At 39.8% G+C, this 26,051-nt stretch overlaps 1 protein-coding gene across 2 annotated transcripts in view; it reads left to right on the top strand.

The window, feature by feature from the left end:
• Positions 1–26,051, top strand: part of LRRC28 (leucine rich repeat containing 28) — a 162,975-nt gene that overhangs the window by 132,528 nt on the left and 4,396 nt on the right. For both annotated transcript variants that reach the window (XM_039235064.1, XM_039235063.1), the window contains 2 exons: positions 7,313–7,488; positions 9,492–9,651. In XM_039235064.1, the coding sequence (XP_039090995.1) occupies positions 7,313–7,488; positions 9,492–9,651 (336 nt within the window). The remainder of the gene's footprint in view (positions 1–7,312; positions 7,489–9,491; positions 9,652–26,051) is intronic.

The raw sequence follows: 26,051 nt of genomic DNA, 5'->3' as shown, positions 1-26,051 counted from the left end.
TCATGTGGCTTTCACAACGCCACTCTTTCTTGGCTCCCCTCCTCTGCCACTGTCCACCCCTTCTCAGCCTTCTCTCCTGGCTCGTCCTCATTCCCCTGTTTACTATATACTGGGCTCAGGACTCAAAACTCTCCTCCATCTGTACCCATTCTCTCGGTCAGTGATTCTTAATCAGGAACAGTAATGCTCCGCTCCAGGGTGTTTGGAAATGTGTGTAAGTTGGGTGGGGGTGTTGGCTTAAAGACTGGGGTCTCTACTAGCATCTGTTAGGATGCTAAATGTCTTGCAGTACACACAAAAGTTGTAAACAATTAAGAACATGTGCCCCAACTAAGTGCTAAGAGCACCCCCAATGAGAAACATTGCCACGTTATTTCATGCCATCACAATTATGCTTTAAATATTATTCATGCATGATTCCCAAATATAGAGCTCCAGCCTGGACCACTGCCTGACTCCTATATCAAACAGCATCCAGTTGGCATTTCCACATAGATGTGTACAATTAAACGTTAGCATATCCATAATCAGACTCCTAATTCCCTTAGCCCCAACTCAGTCTTCCACAATCTGCTGCATCTCAGTTGACAGAAACTTCATTCTTCCCCTGACTCTGCCCAAAATCTTGGGGGTCTTTGATTTTGCTTTCTCTCGCATCCCACAACCAACCCATCACATAGCCTGTTGGTTGTACATTCAAAAATATATTCAGGCTCTTGTCACTTCTTACTACTTCTTTGGTGTCACTTTGACCTAAATTACAATCATTTCCCACCTGGATTATAACAGTAGCCTTCCTACTTCTTCCTCAACCGGCTTGAGTCTGTTCTTTACATCGTGTCTGGTGACCCTAGCCAAGTCATAGCTCAGATCCCATTTTGCCTCAGTCATCACCCTTGGCATCCCTTATACTTAGCATAAAAGCCAGAGCCCTGGAAAGTGACTTGTGAACCTGGACTTGACCTGTCTTCTAGATTACACCTTTGAATTCCTCTCCCACCATTTTCTCCCTTCCTACCTCCACTTCAGCCATATTTGCCTCCTCCCTTTCTCTTGAGCACACCAGACTCCTGCCTCTTTGCACATTTTTTCCCTCTATCTGGAATACTGTTCTCCCAGATTTCTGTTTTTTTCAGTGTTTATTTATTTTGAGAGAGAGCGCGAGAGAGCAAGCAAGCAAGGGAGGGGCAGAAAGAGAGGGAGAGAGAATCCCAAGTATGCTCCATGCTGTCAGCACAGAACTCGACACAGAGCTTGATGTCACAAACCATGAGATCATGACCTGAGCTGAAATCAGGAGTCAGATGCTCAACCAACTGAGCCACCCAGGTGTGCCAGATTTCTTTATAGTCTTTAACATCACATGTATTATACCTTCCATTGAAATTCTCAGTCTTAGAGCTTCTTAGACATATTAAGAATGAATGGTTATTGTTTGTATCTGATAATTCCATCACTTTACATCCATTTTAAAATTTTTTTTAAATGTTTCTCTTGATTTTATTTTAGACGTTTTCTCTATATTGTACTTATTTTCGTGTACCTGCCAGATGCAGTATATGAGGAACTGTGACATTATCTTCAGCATCAAATTGCATTATCTCCCTGTAGAGAGGACTCAAGCATGTGTGCCTTTTATCAGTTTATTGCTTCTCAGTTCCAGATCTACCCTTTTCCTTGGGATTGGCCCTTGTAGCATTTTCCCTTTGTCATCGATTTATGTAAGGCTTTCTCAGTCGAGGGCCCTGGAGAGATACTGCAAGGTCAGAACAGGAGGAAGGGATTCCCTTCCTGTTTCCAGGGTGCTGTTTTCTGTGCAGCACCCAGCAAAAGGATGCCCAGTAACACCTCAGCAGCCTTCACTGTCCAGCTGAAACCCACACTCTCCAGCAAATTTCTCTGCTTGCTTATTCCTTTGATTGATACATTCCAGGTACATTTTTTATTTGAAAGAACCAGGTTTTGGTTTTATTTATACTTCTTTTCTGTGTTTTGTTTCCTTTTCATCAGTTTCAGCCCTTAGGTTTTTCAGTATCCTATTCATACTTTGTATTTATTTTGCTTTGCTTTTCCTAGTGTCTCTCTTTCTCTCTCTCACACACACACACATCTCTCTGAAATCATCCATAGAATTAAGATCGTAAACCTATCCATCACTAAGTTTTCTCATGCCCCTTGATAGTCGTTCCTTCCTGACCCCATTCTGTCTCCAGACCACCACTGATCTGTGTTCCATTACTACACATTAATTTGTATTTTCTAGAGTTTTATATGAATGCAACCAAGTAGTATATACCCTGTTTTGGTCTGGATTCTTTCACTCAGCATAAGAATTTGGAGATTTATTCATGATGCAGTGTGTGTCAGCAGTTCATTCCTTTTTATTGTTACATAGAATTCCATTCTATGGATATACCACAGGTTGTTTCTATTTAGTTGTTAATGGGCATTTGTGTTGGTTCTGGTATTTGACTTTATTACAAAGAGAGCTGCTATGGACATATGTAAACTGTCTTTTAATGGTTCTAGACTTAAATTTACTTGGGTAAATACCTAGGAGGGGAGTGTCTGGATCCTATATATCCTTAATTTTTGAAGGAACTGACAATTAAAAAAATAACTGCACCATTTTCCATTCCCACCTGCAATATAAGAGATTTTCAGTTCTTCCCTACTTTTGCCACTTTGGGAATAGTCAGCTTTTTAAATTTATCCATCCTAATTGTTCTGCAGTGATATTTCATTATATTTTTAAATTGTATTTCTCCAACAAGTACGAGTCTACGTCTTTGCCTGTCTTATTTGCCGTCCTTAATCTGCTTTGACATAGCGTCAGTGTACATCTTTTCCCTATTGCTTCTTGGGTATTTGTGTTCTTACTGAGTTTTGAAAGTTCTTTTATAGATTCTGGATACAAATCTTTTATCTTATTTATACTTTGCAGATACTTTCTCCCAGCCCATGGCTTGTCTCGTCACTGTCTTAATGAGGCCTTTTAAAGAGCAGACATTTTTTATTTTGATATAGTCCATTTTATCAATTTGTCCCTTTGTGGACCTTGCTTTCGGTGCAACCCAAATCACAAAGGTTTTCTCTGGGATTGTCTTCTAGAATTTTTAAAGTTTGTATTTACATTTCAGTATGTGATTCATTTTGAGGTAATATTTGTATTTAGTACAAGTATGGCTAAAGTTCCTTTTTTTATTTTTGCATATGGACATACAGTTGTTCCGGCACATCTGTTAAAAATACCATCCTTTCTCCACTGTACCTTTGTTGAAAATTAGTTGTCCTTATATATGTGGGCCTATTTCTAGAAACCCTCCTTGCTCCATTGGTCTATTAGTCTGTTTGACACTAATACCATATTGTGTTGATTACCATAATTTTACTGTAAGTCTTAAAATTAGGTAGTGTTAGTCTTCCAAATTTATTTTCAAAATTGTTAGACTGTTCTCATTGTTTAGTATTTCCACGTAAATTTTAGAATCAGAGTTTCAGTTTATATTTAAAAAGAAAACCTACTGTGATTCTGATTACAGTAGAGTATAGATCAATTTGAGGAGAATTAATATCTTAGCAATTTTGAGACTTTCAAACCATGATCACGATAAATATCTTTCTTTCTCAGGAGTATTTTGTACTTTTCAGTGTACAGGTCATGGATATCTTATGTCAGATTTATCCCTAAATAATTCATATTTTTCATTCTGTCATATATGGTATTTAAGTCTTTTTCAGTTTCCAATGATTATTTATATAGAAGTATAAATAATTTGTATATTGACCTTGTGTCCTCCAAACTTGCTAAGCTCATTTAATAGTTCCAGTAGTTTTGTTGTTATTTTGTTTTTTGATGTGTGTTTTGGTTTGTTTTTTGTTTTTCTGGTGTGTGTGTGGATTTTTTTGGACTTTCTACATACACAGTAATGTCTTTTGGAAGTAAAGGCAGTTTTACCTCTTCCTTACAAATCTAGTTGCCCTTTATTTCTTTTTCTTGCTTTATTACACCGGCTGTAAGCCCTGTACAATGTTAAATAGAAGTAGAGAACAGAGTTGTTTCTCTCGCTAAACTTATTGGGAAAACAGTCTTTCACCAAGTATAATATTAATTGTTTTGTCATAGGTAGCTTTTATCAGATGAATAAATTCCCTTCTATTGCTAATTTGCTGAGGTTTTGTTTTGTTTTTTAGGAATGGGTATTGAATTTTGTGAGACAATTTTTCTTTTTTGAAATAATTATATGGTTTTTCTTCTTTAAGTTTTAGGATAGTGAATTATATTGATTTTTCTAATGTTAATGCAGTCTCAATTAGTAAGATAAACCTCATTTGGTCATAGTAACTTGATACATTGTTGAATCAATTTGCTAAAATCTTGTTTAGAGGTGCCTGGGTGGCTCAGTTGGTTGGGCGGCCGGCTTCGGCTCAGGTCATGATCTCACAGCTCGTGGGTTCGAGCCCCACGTCAGACTCTATGCTGACAGCTAGCTCAGAGCCTGGAGCCCGTTTCAGAGTCTCTGTCTCCCTCTCTTTCTGACCTTCCCCTGCTCATGCTGTCTCTCTCGCTTTCAGAAATAAATAAAACGTTAAAAAAATATTTTTTAGTCTTGTTTAGACTTTTTCCAACTCTGTTCAAGAGTGATGCTGTTTTGTTTTGTTTGTTTTTTTCTCTTGAAATGTGTTTGTCTGGTTTTTGTATCAGCATAATGATGGCTTCATCGAATGAGTTGAGAAGTATTCCAACCTTTTAACTGAAATTCAACTTCTTTAAATATAGGGTTGTTCAACTTAACCTATTTCTTGAGTAAGCTTTGTAATTTTTGTCCCTCAAGGACTTTGTATTAGCGTAAAGTTGCTTATTGCCTTTTTATTATCTGTAGAATTTGGGCGATGTCTCCTTTCTCAGATTTGAACTTAATAGTTCAAATCTGAGAAATTGATTTTTCTTTATTATTTAATCGTCCCATTTTCTATGTCATTGATTTTCTTGATGCTCTTTATTATTTCTTTTCTTCTATTAAGGTTTAATTTGCTCTTTTATTTCCAGTTTCTTAGGTGAGAGCTCTGTAAGTAACATGTTCTTCTTCTAGGTAGTAATTATTATTATAATGACCTTTACTGCCAGTTCTAACATCTATTAGTTCCTGGTTGATTTCACTTGCATGGTTTTTCTCATTATAGGTCATATTCTCTCACTTACTGGAAAGCCTGGTAATATTTTATTGGATGCCAGACGATGTGAATTTTACCATGTTGAGTGCTGGATACTTTTGTATTCATACAACTATTCTTGGTATATGACACAATTAAGTTAATTGGAAACAATTTTATCTTTTCAGATACAGCTTTTAGGGTTTATTAGATGGGAATGGAATAATGTTCAGTCTAGTGCTAGTTATTCCCCGCTACTGAGTTAAGACCCTTCCATGCACTCTACCCAATGTATCGTGAACTATGAAGTTCAAATCTGATTGATGAGAATAAGCACTATTTACCCTGTATGAGTGGTGGGCACTGTTCTGCTTCTTTCTCCAGCCTTGGATAGTTTCCTTATATGCCTGTGCTGATCAGTACTTCTCTGAATAGTTATGGCAGCCTTCTGCAGATCTCCAGAACTCTCTCTCTCTTTGTGCATCTCTCTTTTCTAAAGTTCTCTCTCCTGCAAACTCTACCTGCTTTGGACTCCCTGAACTCTTAGTTTCTTGTCCTGAATTTAAGGTGCCTGTCATCCTGTGACTGATTTCCTCCTCCCTGATTAAACTGTTCTCTTCAATCAGATCGCTGCTCAAATATCACCTCCTCAGAAAGCCTTACTCTGATTAATACAGCTCCACTCCCCTCTCACTCTGTTTTATTATATATTTACCTTTTTATTGTCTGTCTCTCCTCACGATAATAAGGCCCACTGCTGATCTTGTATGTGTACCTAACCGGATTTCATGCTCATGTGTATCAAATATCCACATAAACGTTCATAATAGCCCAGCATTGGAAACAGTCCAAATGTTTATCATTACTATACAGCAGTGAAAATGAATAAACTATAGTACATGCGGCAACATGGATGAATCCCAGAAATAGAATGTTGACAAATGGAGCCAGACACAGAAAGTGCCATGTTGTTGAAACAGGGAAAACCAAACAATAATGTTCGAATTTGAAGTACTGGTTGCATTTATGATACAAATTTTTCCCAGTCAGGGGGTCCCAGAGTGGTCTTCTGAGGTTTTTTCCCTTGAGCTGGGTGGAGAAATTGGTTGAGTGAAATCAGTTGAGTCCGATATTGTCTCCTCTGTAAAACCTTTCCTAATTCCATGAACAGGTGGTCACTGTGTCTTCTCTGAACTAACAGTAGAACAATTATACTGTAATTATTACATTTTCCAAAGGAAGGGGTCATCTTGGTTTGGTTTGGTTTTTGGCTGTTTTACTTTGAGTACCTTTGACTGGTGTCGAGCTGATGCTCTGGAGACATTTTCTGGTAGAAGGAATGAGCAAGTGCAGGAACTTCAAACAAATGAGCCGTGGGTTTCTGCAGCCCACGCCTGTGCCCTCCCATTGCCTGTTTCCAGTTGAGGACAAAGATACTATCTCCTGTTGTATCTGGAGAGCCAAGGTTTGTTGGCACCTGCTTGTCATTAGAGAAGAAAAATCTTGAAACTTTTAAATCTGACCTGGAGGTCAGATGAGGTCAGACTCCTTAGATTTGGCAACCCTGCAGCTGTAGGAACAAAGTCACCTCTGCCTTCTGGTTGAGAAGTGGCCACAGGGCATACGACATAATGTCGTGTATTCACTAGGCTTCACTGTGAATATTTTCCCCACAAGCTTATGGAAGGATCCAAAAATAAATCAAAAGGATCCATCAAAAATCAATTCTCTTTGTAGGGTTTCTTCTCCTGCACAAAAATGCTGTGAAAACAAAGTAGGGAAACTCAACAGAGTACTCTTCTTTCCTTTTAATTTTGAAGATTTCAGCGAACAAGAACTTGGGTAATCAAGTGAGGAGAAGTGGAGCTTCCAGAGCAAATTGTGGGGGTCCTAGGAAGGAAAGTGCCTTCAAAGTGTGTCCTTACTGCAAGTAACTGGCCCTCAGCGGTGCTATAGCTGACTTGCAACTGATGAGTTTACATTTCTGTGCCAGGCTTTATGCAGGAACCCAGGATAGCATCTGTTCACTTTGAAAAGAATTCTGGCAATTCAGCAGCGTCTCAAAAATTTTAATGTATATTTTGATTAACACATTTTTATTGGCATATATATTCTTTTCCTCTTTTGCTAATACTACTGTGAATGTGCCTTTCTGCAGCTGTGGCGCTCCCATTCAAGTTTCCGAGGTGAAGCTGCTTTCCTTTTCATCGGGGCAACTAACCGTTTTCCTGCCTGTTGAGGTGAAGGCCATAGGGACAGAGAAGGATCATGTCCTGCCCCTGCAGGAACTGGCCATGAGGAGTCTACACCGCACTTGCCACAGTTCCCTTAAAGGTACACGAGGCTTCCCTCTTTTTCTGCCTCTTACTTGGTGAACTTGGAAATCGTGTTTTATGCTGCCTGTCCAGGCATCCATTTTTTTTTATCGCGGTAAAATTTACCATTTTACCGGTTTTAAACACCCAGTTCGGTGGCATGAAAGACATTCACACTGTTGTGCGAATTACTTTTTATAAATTAAAACAAAAAAGTTGTAATATTTTATCAGCGGCGATCTCTTCAGCACCCCCTACTGACACAGAAGAGCATTTGCTAAAATATGGCCTTCAGTCATAAAGGACAGAGGTTAAAAGTTAAACTGTGTGGTTCAGGGGCGCCTGGGCGGCTCAGTTCGTTAAGCGTCCGACTTCGGTTCAGGCCATGATCTCACAGCTCATGAGTTCGAGCCCCGCATCGGGCTCTGTGCTGTGACAGCTCAGAGCCTGGAGCCTGCTTCCAATTCTGTGTCTCCTTCTCTCTGCTTCTCCCCCAGCTCACACTCTGTCTCTCTCTCTCTCTCAAAAATAAATAAACATTAAAAAATTTTAATTTAAACTATGGTTTAAGTGAAGGAAATTGGTGTTTGGGAACATGTATCTGGTGGAAGGGAGAAGCCTGGCAGAGGCACTTTCTTTTGTAGGAAAAAAAAAATGCAAAGGTCTTATCCTCTAAGCAAACTTGGGTACCTTCTGGCAGGTTTTTTGTCAGGTGGCATCTTTACACCTAAGAAATCATACATGTAAAGGGGAAGAAATATCAGGAGTCTTCGGCAGTATCTCCACAGCCTGTTAACTCTTGGTTTGGAAAGGATTCGGCAGTACATAGAATTCATAGGTGTGGTGATGTGGGCATCAGAGACACTTTAAGAAAGCAGTAGGCCATTTTAAATAAGATACATGTCAAGTTTTTCAAATTACTAAATGTTTTGTCTTTGCTTTTTAAAAAAAAAAATCCATACAAAAACATCAACCTTCTAGAAATGGCTGATACAATGTTGAGTTGGATTTTAATACTAAACAGGAAATTGTAATTATTCACCTGTGGGTAAGTTCCGTTTTTATAAATGGTTATTGGTAAGTCCGGACAGATCGAAAGGATGATAAGATCATTTGTATTTCCTTCCCAAAGACGAGTCTGTAACTTTTAGGTTTCGCCTCATTGTGACCATTTCTCTTCTTTTCTGGATGTTTGCCATCAGTGGGAATCCAGTGTACACTTGTGCTCACAATTGCTGGGCCACCGGGATATTTTGCTTTCAATGTCGCTTTTGTATCGCTCAGGCTCAACTGAGAAGGAGGACCCCTCTTTTTTCTTTTTTAATATACTTTATTGTCAAATTGGCTTCTATACAACCCCAAGTGCTCTCCTCCATGCCCATCACACACTTTCCCATCTCCCCCGCCCCTCGTCAACCCTCAGTTTATTCTCTATATTTAAGAGTCTTTTCCTGGAGGCGCCCTCTTTATTAATGACAGCTTTATTAATGACAGCTTTATTAATGAAACAAGGAAAAGCTTGGTTTCATTATTTTTCTTTGATTTGTTTCCCGCTTTCATTCTTTTCAGTAAATAAAAGCTAGCTGGAGTAGTGTGAAATGCCCAGGCGATCTGGGAAGAACTTAATGGAAGTCAGTGTTAGTCTTCGGTGCCAGGCCTTTTTTATTCTTGGCCTCTCACAGAACGTTTTGTCAACCCTCTCTGGGTAAATTAATGCCTTTTTCATCTTTGTCCTTAAAGAATATTTGGTGTTATTCTTTTCTTGCCTCTGCCTCAGGCCAGCTTTTGTTTGCTCTTAAAAGAGCAGATTTAGGTTTCCTCTTAGTATCGAAAAAGTTAAAAAAAAAATCTTTCATTTCCAAACCATGTAGTGCCTATCAGATAACAGTTATTTTCAACATGCAGTACTTTTTAACTAACCAAATGGACTGAGTAACAAAGAAACGTATTTCAAGCCTCGTGTAAGGAAATCTGATTTTTTTTTTTTTTCTAATTCATGCCTGGTTTTCTCTTGTGTTCCAGATTTGAACTTTCTGTCTCCGATCTCGTTACCCAGAAGCCTCCTGGACCTGCTGCACTGCCCCCTGGGGCACTGTCACCGGTGTAGTGAGCCCATGTTTACGATCGTCTACCCCAAGCTCTTTCCCCTGAGAGAGACGCCGATGGCAAGGCTGCACCAGGGGTAATCATGCCTAAGTGGGCACCAGGGCTTACACCTGGGCGAGGGGCGGAGGCCGCGCAGGGAAGTGCTGTTGAATCAGCTCCTCTCAAGGTGCCCAGGGTGCTTCCTGAGATATAGCTTAAGGAAACAAAAGCACATTCTCAGCATCACAAGAAAACTGGACTTCCCTCTGTTACTTTCTTGGCCGTGTAGAGAAGAGTTTTATTGCATATATTCTTTAGAGTAGCTCATTCTTGGCCAGGAGCATTTTCCTGCTATTCCGCTATTCACAATAGTCTTGGGGCAATAAGGAATGTCAGAACAAAATATTTGTTATATAATGGGACCAGCCCAGCCCTTGTATTTAATTGGTGTTGCTAACTGAAAGTAGTACATGGCTGAACAGTGTGTGTGTGTGTGTGTGTGTGTGTGTGTGTTTCTGTTCTGAATTTCTAACACTTCCAAATGCCATTCTCTTGCCACTCTATTTCTTGGCGCAGTGCCTTGAATTTGCTAAGCATGTTCACCAAGCAAACACCCCCTATATATACTGGTAGTTTAAAAAAAGAAAACCAGACGATTAAAGTTAGGACATCAAATGAAAAATCCTCCATTAGCACAACCTTAGCATATAGATTAGAATGCCTCACGTATCCATCCAGTGGTATTTGGGGTTAGTAACTTTTTCAGAGAACTGGTTACCCGTGTTGAGTGCCAAGGAGCAGTTGCTGTGTAAGCATTTCTGTAGAAAGAGAGCGAGCCCGGGGTGGGGGGGCCCAACCTCTCCGAGCCTCAGATGGGGGAGAGAATATCATGCTGGGTGGGGCGGTCGTGAGGATTATCCAATGATGAAGGTAAATACTCGACACGTAAAGGGCCTTCAACAAGTGGCAGTTACCTTTACTATCGGTGTACCCACTCTCTCCCACAATCGCATTTCTCTCCCTCCTATCCTGAATAACCCTGTTTGTTATACTTTCAGTTCCTGTTTCCATTTTTTGTATTTTTAACGTTTCCTGCTTCATTGTGCCTGCCCGCAAGAAGCCTTCCTCCAAACCTTTTGCAATTTGCTACTTCCAGTCCCACGTGATCACATCTCCAGATTTAGCGGGATTCCATTTAGAGTGGAGTTAAAAGGACTGAGTCAGAGTCTGCGTGTATTACTTCCTACACGAATAAAATCAACAAAATGGAATAGACACAGTGGAGGAGAAGCCATAGTTGTTGCATAGCGGCCAGGTGCCCGGGCCCTGCCTCTAGCTCCTGCACTCAGAGACCTTGGGTGGAGGGGTAATATCTCTGAGCTTCATCTTTTCATTAATAAGATGAGCATAATCATAATATCTGTTTAAGGTCATCATGAGGGCAAATGAGATCATTCATGGAAAGAGCCCAGACATGTAATAAATACTAAGTAAATGGTCACTATTTTAATCTATTTTTTTTTTTAGCTCAGAGACTTTTAGAAATTTCTTGTGTGTGTGTTTAGCAAATTCTCTTCATATTAGTAAGATATCATCAAAGGATAATCTTAACTAATTCATTAAACTATCATAAAATCCTTATACATGGTACAGGTTTTTTTTTTAATATATATAGAAGACATTTTCTTACTGAAAATATGAAAATGAAAACAATTCCGTATGGTCAGGATACTCTGTCAGTAGCTGATGAAATTCTGAATACCTATTAAAAAGATAAACTTTCTGTTTATCATGGCAGTTAATTTGTGAAAATAAATGAGATAAATTAGATCCTTCAAATGGAGTCATTTTTTGTGTGTGTTATCTTTACATGATTTGGGGAGCTTATTCAGTATATGAATATTTTATTTACTGTTACTTATTTCTCTGCCACAACCTAGAAATTCAGTGTGAATAGTCTTAGATTGTTTGGGGACATAGAATATAATAGTATTAGTTTAATAAAATGAATATATCCAGGACATAGGACTTAGGCAGTGCCCCTTTGTTGAGCAAAGCCAGAAGTGCCTGTGTTTATAGCAAAGATGAAATGCCAAGACATAAACATGGCTTTCTGTGGTGAGTTAATGCTAGGGTTGAAATTGAGAGTTTGTGGCTTTCGTTTGGTCCACCAGACTTTGCTCCTTCCCATGTTGCTATGGAGATTGTATTAAAAGCATTGACTTCAGTTTCTATCATAGTCTTGAAAGTACTTTGTTTTGTAACTGAAAACCATATACTTGAATCTTAGTAGCTTGCTGCTGAAAATAAAGTCAGTATTTTTAATATCATAAACTAACTCTACAAGGTCTTGATAATATTAGTTTTAAGTTTTATAATATATTCAGTTTAGTTGGCTTTGCTTGTTGTAAAATAATACATTGTATCAGCCAATATCTAAATCATCGTGGACATCTGGCATTATTTTAAAAGAACATATTGGATATTCTTCTAAAATACCAAGTCCCATGCAAGTGTTAGTTTCAACCTAAATTTAATACAGAGTGAAGCAAAATGAAATTATAGTATTTTGCATAAACAATAGATTCCCATACCTTCAGCTATCTGTAAAAGAGAAGAATGGCTAGCGTATTCATAACTTTGAATCCTTACAGCACATTTTCATTCCCAAAACTTATTGTTCATTTATTAAAATGGAGAACATCAACTTAGAGGGTTGTTTATTATAACAACGTGTTTGGCTTTTCCCTATGCATGTGTGATTTACACAAGTTCTGTATATTCCAATAGGAAATCAGGTTATCCAAGGTTTTTCGGAGCTGTCTGTTAATTTGCTAGGAATGCCACAGCATTTAAAATGCCACAAAACCGGATGTCTTAAATAATAGGATATCCATCGTCTCACGGCTCTGAAGGCTGGAAGTCTGAAGTGGGTGTGTTGGTGGGGTAGGTTCCTTCGGACAGCTGTGAGGGAAGGGTCTGTTCCAGGCGTCTCTCCTTGGCTTGGAGATAGATGGCTGTCTTCTCCCTTTGTCTTCACATCATCTTCTCTCTCTGTCTCTCTCTGTATCTAAACTTCCCCTTCCTATAAGGACACCAGAAATACTGCATTAGGGCCCACTCTGGTGGGCTTTAATCCTTCCTCAACTAATTACACCTAAAGTGATCCTGTTTCCAAATAATGTCACTGCATTACTCTGCTCGGGCCGCCATTACTCTGCTTGGGCCGCTGTTAACTGTGCTCGGGCCGCCGTGACAACAGAAATTTATTTCCTCACAGTTCTTAGGCCAGAAGTCTGAAATTGGGGTGCACATGGTCAGGTTGTGGGGGAGAGCTTTTTCCTTGGTTTGCAGATGGCCACTTTTTGGCCGCCCCACATGGCAGAGAGCTTGTGAGCACATGCGCACAGATCAGGACTTCATCATATGAATTTGAGAGGACACACTTGAACCCCTAACAATCTGGTCCAAAAACTCATGTTCTTCTCACATGCAAAATAAATTCATCCTATCCCAACACCCCCCAAATCCTAACCAATTCCAACATCAACTCATAAGTTCAAAATCTCATCTTTTTCTTTTTAAAGTTTTATTTATTTTTGAGGGAGCGGGGGGAGGGGGGGAGAGAGAATATAATCAGGGGAAGGGCAGAGAGAGAGGGAGACAGAATTCCAAGCAGGCTCCGAGCTGTCAGTGGCTCGATCCCACAAACCATGAGATCATGACCTAAGCCGAAGTCAGACACTTCATCGGTTGTTCAGATGTTCCAGTTCAAAATCTTGTTTTAAATAACTAACTAAGTCAGGTATGGATAAAACTTGGGTATAATACTTCCTGGGGCAGGACTCCTCTCCACTCATGATCCAGGTTATCTGCTCCAATATGCAATGTTTGCACAGGCATAGGATAGACCTTCCATTGCCAAAGGGGGAACATCCAAGGGTAATGAACTCTAAACAAGTCCAGAACCTAAAAGGGCAACTTCCATTAGGTTTTCATGCTTGAGAATAACGTTCTCTGGCTAGACGCTCTGTCCTTTGGGCCCACCAGGGTGGTGGTCCTACCCCTCAGCCTTGGGTGGGGCTCTGCCCTCTAAAGCCCAGGAAGTTGCCCTTCGGGCCCGGAATTGATGAGGTTGCCCCATCCCGAGGGTCATTCTTCCCTTTTCCTCAATGGCACTATTGGCCCTTTCCTGCCTGGAGAATCCCAGGAGCCAGACAGCCCTTCTTCATTCTGGCCCATCTCTGTCCCCCTTCAGCCCAGGCTGCGTCAGCGTTTCTGCCAGAATGGTTGAGCATGCAGTCAGTTGGGCGTCTGACTTCGACTTAGGTCATGATCTCACAGTCTGTGGGTTTGAGCCCCGTGTCGGGCTCGTGCTGGCGGCTCAGAGCCTGGAGCCTGCTTCGAACTCTCTCTCTCTCTCTCTCTCTCTCTCTTTGCCCCTCCCCTGCTCGCTCTCTGTCTCTGTCTCTCAAAAGAAAATAAAAGACATTAAGAAAAATTAAAAAAAAAGAATGGTTGAGCATGTAAATTGTCATTCAGCCATACCCTTGGTGTTCTCTCCAGAGCAAGCTTTCTCATATTTTATAATATGGATAGGCTGAGAATTTTCCAAATCTTCAAGTTCCGGTTCCTTTTTGCCTAACTGGTCCCTCAACTTAGCTCCCTCCTCTAACAATGTACTGGAAGTAGCAAGGAGAAACCAGGCCACACCTTGTCCTAGACCTCGCCAAACACACCTTCAAAACTCGTATTCCTGGTGGCCTTCTGGTCATGATGATGTATGTATTCTCTAAGGCAGCAGAAGCTTTTTCCATGGCTCCCCTCTTTCCTTTGTGAGCCTCACCAGCTATGCTGTAGTGTCTTTGTCTCTGCCAACAGTTTCTTCAGGGCAGTGTAGACCTTTTTGACCATGTAGCTCAGAACTCTTCCGGTCCTCTACCCCTTAACCAATTTCAAAGCCACTTCTGGATTTTTTAAGAATTTGTTACAGCAGCTTCTTGCTTTCCAGTAGCTGAATCTGTATTAGTTAAGGGTTCTTTCAAAAAACAGAACCTAGATTTATATCTGTATATGTAGAGTGAGATTGATTGATTTTAAGGAATTGACTCACGACTGTGGGGGCAAGCAAGTCCAAAACTACAGGGCAGACTGGCAGGCGTGGAATTCAGAAAGAGTTGATGTTGCAGTCTTGAGTCCAAATTCTGCAGGGCATAGACTTGAAACTCAAGCAGGATTGTACTGCTATCCTGAAGAAAAAAGTGTTTCTACTTCTTTGCTCAGTCAGTAAGGCCTTCAACTAATTGGACAAGGCCCACCCACAAGGTGAAGCGTCATCTACTTTACTCAGAGTCTACTGATTTAAATGTTAATCACATCTAAAAAATACTTACACAGCAACATCTAGATTGGTGTTTGACCAAACATCTGAGCAGCATGGCATAGCCAAGCTGACACATAAATTAACCATCATAGACATTTAAAAGGTTTCATTTAAATCAGCAGGGTGTTTTGGGACCAGGACCTTCAAGTGGCCCAGATTCCCAGTGGCTCTTAGCATATCACTGGGTGTGCAAGCAGGTTTTGGTGTGGTGACATCTCTGCTTTTGTGCAATGAGGCCCTAGGCTGGAAAGGAAAGAACTTACTGCCTTGGGGGTCAGGAGATCCCTGTTGGAAGCTATATTACTTCTCTTAGTACTGTAAGATGGGAAGTACTGTAAGTATTGTAAGATAGGTACTATTACTAGATTGAATCATAGCAGTCCTGTGCCTTGGCACTTACATGTGGTTCAACCTAAAATAATCTCCAATTTATAGGAGATGAAGAGGGTGGGACTGAGGCACAAGAAGATTAGAAACAGAGTCAGGGTCTCATAGGAGAGCTGGAATTTGAACCCTAGCAGTCTGGCCCCAAATCTCTATTTTAGACACTATGTTGCTATTAGGTACTAAGTGAATCACTATAGAGCATGAAGAAATTTTGAAGAGATGCTCAGAAATACAAAATAAAGATATGCTCTAATATTCTGAGCAAGATACTTTTGAAAGGTTTGTGTGTGTGTGATACGTGTGTGTCTGTGTGTGTGTCTGCATTAAGAATGTACATCCAGCTCATAACTATGGTTATCTTGGGAGGGAAGAAAGTGGGGCATATGGTAGTCAGGGAAGACTTTAAGTTCCAATTCAATATACTATAGGATCATTTGAATATTTTCAGTGAGGATATATTTTTACAAATACATAAAAACCAACAATTTGAAAAAATGTGTATCTAGAGGGATTTTTTTTAATGCTTTGCTTAAAACTTTATACAGGTTAAAAAAGAAAAGATTCTAGGGGCAGCTGGGTGGCTCAGTCAGTTGAGCATCCAACTCTTGATCTTAGGGTTCATGGGATCGAGCCCGACGTCAGGTGCTGTGTTGACAGTGCAGAACCTGCTTGGGATTCTCTCTCTCCCTCTGTCTTTCTGCCCTTCCCCACTTGCACATGCTCTCCCTCAAAATAAATAAATAAAATATTAAAAATAAGTAAATTATCAAAAAAATACTCATCCCATATTTCTACCGGATTGTCTTTATCTATTCGCCCATCAGCGGAAACTAAGGTTGTATTCATATCTACGATATTGGGAATAATGCCTTAATAAACATGAGAGTGCAGGTTATTTCTTTGAGACTCTGATTTCAGTTCTTTTGGTTATATACTCAAGTGGGATTTCTGGATCATAGGACAGTTATATTTTAATTTTTTGGATGAACAGCCATACTATTTTCGATAGCAGCTGCGGCATTTTACATTCCCAGCAAAAGTATACAAGGATTCCAGTTTCTCTGTATCTTTGCCAACACATTATTGTTTGTTTGGTTGTTTGGTTTGTTTTTTGTTTTTATAATAGCGATCATAGTAGGTTTGAGGTGATGCCTCACTGTGGTTTGAGGTGTATTTCCCTGATGCTTAGCAATGTTGAGAATCTTTTCATGGATCTGTTGGCCATTTGTATGTCATTGGAGAAATGTCTGTGAATAGTGCTTTGCCCATTTTTTTTAATTTTTATTTTTGAGAGAGATAGAGATAGCATGAGCAGGGGAGGGTCAGAGAGAGGGAGTCACAGAATCTGAAGACATGCTCCAGGCTCTGAGCTAGCTGTCAGCACAGAGCCCAACGCGGGGCTCGAACCCACGAACCATGAGATCATGACCTGAGCTGAAGTCGGACGCTTAACCGACTCAGCCACCCAGGTGCCCCGTGCTTTGCCCATTTTTAAATCAGATTATTTTTTCCTATTGAGTTATAGGTGCTCCATGTATATTTTGGATATTAACCACATCATCAAATAATGGGGTTCTCCAATATTTTTTCCCATTTCCTAAGTTGCTTTTTCTTTTTGTTTCCTTCTGCTGTGTGGCAGCTTTTTAGTTTGACGTAGTCCCACTCGCTTATTTCTGCTTTTGTTGCTGTGCTTTTGGTGTCATGTTCAAGAATTCATTGCAGGGGCACCTGGGTGGCTCAGTCAGTTGCGCATCGGTCCAACTCTTGGTTTCCGTTCTGGCCATAATCTCGTGGTTTTGTCAGTTTGAGCCCCACATTGGGCTCTGTGCCGACAACACAGAGCCTGCTTGGGATTTTCTCTCTCCTTCCCACTCTGCCCCTTCCCCATTCGCTCTGTCTCTGTTTCTCTCAAAAATAAATGAATGAACTTAAATAATTCATTGTCAAGACCAATGTCAAGAAGCTTTCTCCTGATGTTTTCTTCTAGTAGTTTTACAGTCTCAGGTCTTACATATAAGTCTTTAATCGATCTTGAGTTGATCTTTTTATGTCTGGTGTAAGATAAGGGTCCACTTTCTTTTGCATGTGGGTATCCAATTTCCGTGCACCATTTTTTGAGGAGACTGTTTTTCCCGTTGTATATTCTTGGCTTCCTTGTTGGAAGATCAGTTAACAGTTTTGTGTGGGTCTATTTCTAGGCTGTGTGTTCTGTTCCATTTGTCTGTGTATCTGTCTTTATGCCACTACCATACTGTTTTGATTACTGTAGCTTTGTAAAATATTTTGAAGACAGGAAATGGGATGCCTCCAGCTTTGTTCTTTCTCAAGATTTGCTTGGCCATTTGGGATCTTTTGTTGGCTCCCTGTGAGTTTTAGGAATTTTTTTTTCTCTTCCTGTTAAAAATGCTATTGGAGTTAACTTCCGAATAGCTCAGAGTAACTCATCCACTCATTTATTAATTGTCCAGTTAGCAGATAATGCAGCGAGCAGCCCCGGCACCAGAGCACTGTGGGAGGTAAGGACACCATGACTTCAGTCAGCTGCTTTCAAGCTCTGATGAGGAGTTTGGTTTTCTTCAGGAATTCTCCTTGGTCTTTTAGGTCAGAGTGTTTACGTGAGAGGGCCAGCTGTCCGGGTGACTTTTGTGCCTTGGGATGGAGGCCTGTGAGAGGCACGCAGAACTCATTGTCTTCTGGCTTCCCTCAGTCTTTCAGGACAACTTAATACTCTCTTCTCCCACTCACTGTAGTTTATCTGTAAATAATCTTTTCTAATTCTTATATGGTTAAATCACATATGAAGGGTTTCTCATTGCATTACCCTTGCTTCTTATGGCCATTACTTTCTTCTGCGAAACCAGTTAACATCATTTGCTTACTTGTATTTGGGATTTTTTTTCCTTTAGCCAAAGCCTTTTCATTGGCAGGCACCCTCCGACTTGGGAAACTTTGCACAGGTAAAGTGCTCTTCAACAAATTAAGTAAGTTGTTCTTCACTGTTTTTTCCTCCTCGTATCACTCAGTAATTGTGCGTTGACCATCTGCGACGTGCCAAAGTCTGTATCAGGTACTGGGGATTCAGCTCTGACCACACCACCTGGTAACTTCTTCCCCCATGCGTATTTCACCCTTGACATTCCAGGGCATGGGCCGATCAAGAAGAGAAGCCAGTATGTAATATTGAAGCCTCTAGGTCTGCACACAGGATCTTTCCATGAGAGACAGTCACTGTTAACATAAATGGAACAAGCAGATACAATATGTTATGAGATGATTCTCCCTTAAGTTAATTTTTGTACAGGTCTGAGATGTCATCTCATCAACTCTGTCTGCTCAATATTATTTTTCTTCTGGCTTGAATTTCTCTACGAGTCAAGGATATGCCTTGTGCTTTTTGTTTCTAATCAGGAAACACGTTTGCAAAGAAAATACCATATTTCTTATGATTTTTTGGGGGGGCTCTAGAATGTGCCAACCACATTGTGATTTTTTTTTAAGAATAGTGGTATTTCTGTATTTTAAAACTAAGCTGAAATGCTCTTTCTCCTGTCTTGCCTATAAATAAGAGAGTCTAAAGCAACAAATGTCATGTCTGATGTTCTTTATAGAATGTACTAGCCTCTTTTTCCTAACTATAGATTTTATGGCTTAGCTCAGAATTTCTCTGTTAAGGGGCACCTGGGTGGCTCAGTCGGTTAAGCATCCGACTTCGGCTCAGGTCCTCATCTCCCGGTTCGTGGATTCGAGCCTCGCTTCGTGCTCTGTGCTGACAGCTCGGAGCCTGCTTCAGATTCTGTGTCTCCCTCTCTCTCTGCCCCTCCCTGCCTCGAGCCCTGTTTCTCTCTGTCTCAAAAATAAATAGACTTTAAAAAAATTTTAAAAAAAAGAATTTCTCCCTTAAAACTATCATGTCCCCAGTGCTACAGCTCAGGAATTTTAAAGGATCAAACCAGCACAAATCCATTGTTAAGGCTATAGGCTTGGTGTCCTTATAACAACTTAGATCATTAATGCAGCAAGTAGGTACAATATGTTGTCAGATGAATCTCCCAAAAGTCGTAAGTCCACGCAGTTGGAGTTTTTGTAGAACAAATGGGACACCTCCAGGTTACCCACCACACCCCCTTGAGCCTCATAAGGAGTTAATAATGATCCAGTGGGTACTATGCTTCAGTAAGTAAAAATAACTAACTAAATAAGTAAATAATAAAAAAAATTTATGGAGTTGGATTCTTTTGCTTAGGACCTTTACTTTTAAAAATTCAGTGGCATGAAATGTATTATTTCTATGAGTGATTTTCATGTAGCATAATTATTATTATTTTTTTTTAAAGCCCAGAGAGTTAAGTTGAGATAGCGGATCCTCAAAAATCCACTTATTGGGGCGCCTGGGTGGCTTAGTCGGTTAGGCATCTGACTTTCGCTTAGGTCATGATCTCGCGGTTCGTGGGTTTGAGCCCCATGTCGGGCTCTGTGCTGACTGCCAGCTCAGAGCCTGGAGCCTGTTTCAGAGTCTGTGTCTCCCTCTCTCTCTGACCCTTCCCTGCTCACGCTGTCTCTCTCTCTCTCTCTCCTAAAAATAAATAAAAAACATTAAAAAAAAAAAGAATAGTATATTTAGTGCAAAAACTATTACTATACTCTTTAGAGAGTAGTCAGTTATCCCATACACAGATTCTGTTATGGATTGAACTGTATACCCTTCAAATTCTTATGTTGAANTCGGGCTCTGTGCTGACTGCCAGCTCAGAGCCTGGAGCCTGTTTCAGAGTCTGTGTCTCCCTCTCTCTCTGACCCTCCCCTGCTCACGCTGTCTCTCTCTCTCTCCTAGAAATAAATAAAAAATATTAAAAAAAAAAAATCCACTTATCACTTAAGATCATTTTGTGTCTTAGGTTTCCTTTCAATTGTGATTTATACAAATATACCCATTCTGGTGTGTGGAGCAAATTATCTGAAATAGGGTTCTAACCCACTTTAATTTTTTTTTTTTTTTTAGTTAAGGTAATACAAAGTATCTAATGACTTAAATTTTATATAATTTCCTGATTTAAGAAAATCTCAAAAGTGATGCTTGCCTTTTCATTCTCTTGAGTGTAATTCGCAAAGCAGAAGGTTTTGATTTTGATGGAGTCGGATTTATCCACTTTAATTTTATAGTTAGTGCTTTTTATGTCCTAAGAAATCTTTACCTGCCCCAAGGTCATAAGTGAGTTCTCTATTCTGTTGATCTGTGTCTGTCTCTCAGTCAGTGCCAAACTGTGTTGATTCTGTAGTTACGTATTAGGCCTTAATATCAGATAAAGTGCTACTTCTACTTTATTCTTCCTTTTCAAGATTGTGTTAACTCTTCTAGGGTTTCTGGATTTCCATATAAATTTTAGAAGCTTATCTTTGTCTAAAAAAAAACCTCGTGCTGGATTTTGAAAAGAATTGCATTCAATCTATAGATCAACTTGGAGAGAATTAATATCTTCGCTATGTTGAGTCTTCTGCTCTATGAATACTATGTCTTTCCATTTATTTAAGTACTCTTTTATTTCTTTCATCAATATTTAATAACTTTCAGCATAGAGGGCCTTAAATGTTTTGTTACATTTATACCCAAGTGTCCCACTTTCTTTATGTGACTATAAATGATATTATACTTTTAAATTCCACTTTCCATGTGTTCATTGTTAGTATGTGAAAATGTGATTCATTTTTGTATTTCGGCCTTATGTGCCTGCAACGCTTCTGAACTTGCTTAAAGGTCTAGGAGTATATTTGTACATCCCTTGGTGGTTTCTGTAGACAGTCATATCATGTCATCTGAAAGTAGAAATAGTTTTATTTCTCCCCCTTCCATTCTGCATGTCTTTTATTTCTTTTTCTTTCCTTACTGCAGCGGTTAAAACTTCAAGTACTGTGTTGATTAAGGTGGTGAAAGTAGACATCACTATAGAGTATGATGTTAGCAGTAGGTTTTTTTGTAGATTCTAATTATTGAGAAAGATCCCCTCTATTCCTAGTTTGCTGAGGCTTTTTATCATGAATGGATGTTGTATTTTGTCAAATGCTTTCTCTGAGTCCGTTGATACTGTACAATTTTTTTTTCATTCACCGGTTGGTATGGTGGATGAAATTGATTTTCAAATTAAAAAAAATATTTTTTAATGTTTATTTACTTTTGAGAGAGAGAGAGACAGAGCATGAGCAGGGGAAAGGCAGAGAGAGAAAGACACACACACAGAATCCAAAGCAGGCTCCAGGCTCTAAGCTATCAGCACAGAGCCTGACACAGGGCTCAAACTCATGAACTATGAGATCATGACCTGAGCCGAAGTCAGACACTTAGCCCACTGAGCCAACCAGGCGCCCCAATTTTCAAATATTAAACCAGCCCTACATACCCAGAATAACCCCACCTGGTCATAGTATATAGCTCTTTTTATACTTCTCTGTATTAATTTAATACTTTGTTGAGGATTTTTTATATCTGTGTTCATGAAAGATGGTCTGTAGTTTTCTGGTTTGAACTCTCTGGCTTTAGAGTCAGAGTAATACTGGCCTCATAAAATGAGCTGGGAAATGTTCCTCCTCTTCTGTTTCTTTGCAAGAGACTGTGTAAAAATTTCTCTTAACTCTTCTTTAAATGTTTGATAGAATTCTTCAGTGAAATTGTCTGGGCCTGGAGATTTCTTTTCTTTTTATAATTACAAAGCCAATTTCTTTCATAGTTATAGGCCTATTCCAGTTGGTTATTTCATATTGGTTGAGTGTTAGTAGTTTGTAGTTTTCAAGGAATCCATCTATTTCTTCTCAACTCACAAATTTATGACTATGAAGTGGTTCATAATAGTCTCATCTTTTTAGTGGCCTCAGGGTCTGTACTGATAATACCTGTTTCATTTCTTACATTGAGAGCCTTATGTTTATCTTTGTTAGTCTTCCTAAAGATGTTATCAATTTTATTGATCTTCTTAATCCTCGTGAAATTTTCAATTTCATTGATTTATTATTGCTTCCTTCTGGTTGCTTTGCGTTTACTTTGCCTTTGGCGGACGGGGGTTAGAATAGAAGCTCAGATTATTGATTTGAGACCTTTCCTTTTTAACATATGCATTACATACTATAAATTTCTCAGCACTGCTTTACCATCTTAAAATTTTTGCTATGTTGTCTTTTCATTTTCATTCAGTTCATGTGAGTTTTTATATCCTTTGAGACTGCCTCTTTAATCCATGGGAAAGTAGTCATTTAACCCATAGGTCAAGGAGGGTCAAAGAACTGTGTTATTTTATTTCCACATTTGGAAATCTTCCAGTTGTCTTTCTGTTAGAGATTTCTAATTTGATTCCATTATGGATGAGAACATGCTCTGTGATTTTTACTTACTTTAAATTGTTCTGCATTCTCAGACTTCCTGATGGAAGCTCAGGTTACTGATTTTAGAGCTTCCTTCTTTTCTAATACATGTGTTTAGTGTGCTATGAGCTTCCCTTTAACACTTTTTCTGCTGCATCCCACAGGGTTTTTTTTGTTTGTTTTGTTTTTTTCACCATTTTTATTGTGTTTATTTTTTTTTTTTTACAAATACTTTATTGTCAAATTAGTTTCCACATAACACCCAGTGCTCATCCCCACAAGTGCCCTCCTCCATGCCCTTCCCCCCCTCCCCCCCACATCCATCAGTCCTCAGTTTTTGTCAGCATTCAAGAGTCTCTCATGGTTTGCCTCTCTCCCTTTCCCCCACCATTTTCCCCCTTCTTCTCCCCCTTGGTCTTCTGTTAAGTTCCTCCTAATCCTCCTATACGTGCAAACATATGATATTTGTCCTTTCTATAGAGACCTATTCTTTCACCCATGTATTATTTAGAATTTAATTTTTAAAGTTTCAAATATTTGGGGATTGTTCCACCTGTCTTTCTGTTACTGATTTCTAGTTTAATTCCAGTTGTGGTCTGAGAACAAAGTTTATTTGATTTCTCTTCCTTCAAATTTTTTATGTGCAGTTTTATGTCCTAGAATGTGGTTTGTCTTGAACAGTATTGCACATGAGCTTGAGATGAATGTGTATTTTTCTGTTGTTGGATGGAATATCTATAAATGTCAGGTCCAGTTGATTACTGATAACTAACAACTATATTCTCTCCAATCCTGCTTTCTGGATCTATCAACTACTTAAAGAGCTCTAATAGTGGGTTTGTCTGTTTCTTACACTTCTGTCATGTGCCTTACATGTTTTGTGCCTTACATGTTTTGATGCTCTGTTATTAGGTTCATACACATTTTACATTGTTCTGTCTTGTTGGAGAATTAACACCTGTATCATCTTCTTTTCTATTTTTTAAAATTCTCTGAGAGTTCCAACATCCTTGTCATATCTGGCTCTGATTCTGACGTTCTCTTTGTCTCTTGAATATGTGCTTTTTCTTGCCTTATGTCTTGTAATGTTTTGTTGAAAGTCAGATATGTTGTATTGGGTAAAAAAGAACTGAGGTTAGTAGGCATTTTGTGTGAGATTTTATGCTAATCTGGCTAGGAGCTGGGCTGTGTCTAATGTTTGCTGTGGTTGTAGGTGCTAAGGCTTCAAAGTCAAATTCCTTTAGTGTCCTTGTTTTAGTCTCCTCATTTGACATTGGACTTCCCTACATACTCCTAAGAGAGTCAGCATCTTGCAGTTGTTTTATTTGTAATCCATTGTTCTTTTTATTTTATTTTTTTAATTTATTTGAGAGAGCAAGTACGAGTTGGGGAGAGGGGCAGCAGGAGAGTGCGAGAATCTCAAGCAGGCTCCGCACTGGGCATGGAGCTCAGCTCTGACACGAGGCTCAATCCCACAACCCTGGGATCATGACCTGAGCTGAAATCAAGAGTTGGATGCTCGAACAACTAAGCCACCCAGGGCCCCTGTAATTCACTGTTCTTGTGCTGGAAACCAGTTACTCTGGTGGTAAGGTGTGAGAGAGGAAAGTGTGCTGAAGTTTCATGATTATATCTCAGTATTTTAGTGTGTCTGTATTTCTGGGCTGTGACTTTAACAAGTTTTTCTCATGTCTCATAGCTTGTTTTTCCCCCTGAGGTGGAATGGGCAGCCTAGAGGGGGCTGTAGGAACACTGCCCTTCCCCAGCTGGGCTAAGGTTCTGGTAAACTCTTTTCCTCTGGAAGCCGTCCTTTGCTCTGGACGATGCTCTGGGCATGACACATGATAACTACTACTTTCCTCCTCTTGACTGAGTTACAGTGGGATTTCTTTTTAAATTTTTACTGTGACAGCCTATAGGATTTCTGTAGGTAAAACCCAAGAATGCGTGTGACAGTCCTAAGATTGCAGCCCCAGTATTCTATGATTCTCAGGCTACCCTGTGCTCAGCCTCCAGAAGTTCTAGTGTCTTCTGTCCAGACAAGCAAATCTCAGGCATGACTCTCTAGATTCATCCATCTCTCCAGACTCGGAGGATGCTCTTTGCCCTACACCCTCAGTTCCCTGGGGGCCAGAAGAAAAGTTGTTGGCTTTTAATTTATTCAGCTTGTTCTTATATGAACAGGAGTGATGACTTCTAGGCTCCTTATCAGAGATGAAACTGCATGTGTCCTCTGTACATTTCAGCTCCTTTCAAATTTGTTGAGATATGTTTTATAGCAAAGGATACAGTCTATCCTGGTGAATGTTCCATGGACATTTGGTGGGGGAGGGGAGAGTATTCTGCTGTCATTGGGTGGAATGTTCTATATACGTCAATCAGATTATTTGGTCAATTGAGTTGTTTGATTTTTCTGTCCTTTTGCTGATTGTCTGCCTAGTAGCTCTGTCCGTTGCTGAGCGTGAGATGGTGAAGTATCCCCTCTAATTGTGGGTTTGACTGTTTCTCCTTCCAGTGCTGTTATTTAAGACTGCTTTAATGAGATGATTCACATATCACACAATCCGCCTGTTTAAAGTGTATAATTCAGTGGATTTTACTGTATTCGTGGATATGTGCAGCCAGCACCACGGTCCGATTTAGAACGGTTTTCTCGTCCTCCAAGAACCCTCGTACCTTTCGGCTACCACCTCTCTACTCCCCCATACCTGGCGCGAAGCAACCACTTACTTTCTGCCTCCACAGATTTCTCTGCCCCAGTCCTTCGGCTAGGCTTTTCTTGGCGATTTTTTTTTCACCTGTGCCTGTGGGTGGTTCTGGGTTTCTACAAGCATCTGTCTAGCTATATGGGAGGCGGTAAGGAAACCTAGCGAACCCACTGCTGCCATGTTGCCCTCAAGTCCCAAGGTCCATAGGTTCTCTACACTCAGTCTAGACTATCTCTTAGAGTCTTCCTATGCTTATTTGTTGTGTTATAGCCCATTTGTTGTGCTTTAATTGTAAGAGGAAGGACCCAGAAGGACTGGGCTATTCCATCTTGGCAGAACCAAAGGCCCCAACCAAATATATTTTGTCCCTAAAATCCAAAGGGACCCACAGCGGGTATCTATTTCTTCAAAGTGCAGCTCCGGATGGAACTCTTCTGAAACTTTACCAATGCAGCAGACGCCTGGCCCCCTGGAGGATTTCTCTCGCCTTTCTCTCACCTCTAAGTGTTTTTTTTTTTTTTTTTTTTTTTTTTTTTATATTTTTAATTTTGCATTTATTTTTTTTTTTAATTTTTTTTTTATTTTTTTTACAAATAGTTTATTGTCAAATTAGTTTCCACATAACACTCAGTGCTCATCCCCAAAGTGCCCTCCTCCATGCCCATCCCCCCC

This window comes from Hyaena hyaena, unplaced genomic scaffold (genome assembly GCF_003009895.1).
Source record: "Hyaena hyaena isolate Hyena2069 unplaced genomic scaffold, ASM300989v1 scaffold_95, whole genome shotgun sequence".
Classification (NCBI taxonomy): Eukaryota; Metazoa; Chordata; class Mammalia; order Carnivora; family Hyaenidae; genus Hyaena; species Hyaena hyaena.
The sequence above is the reverse complement of the archived record's forward strand: the minus strand, read 5'-3'. Positions and strand labels throughout refer to the sequence as shown.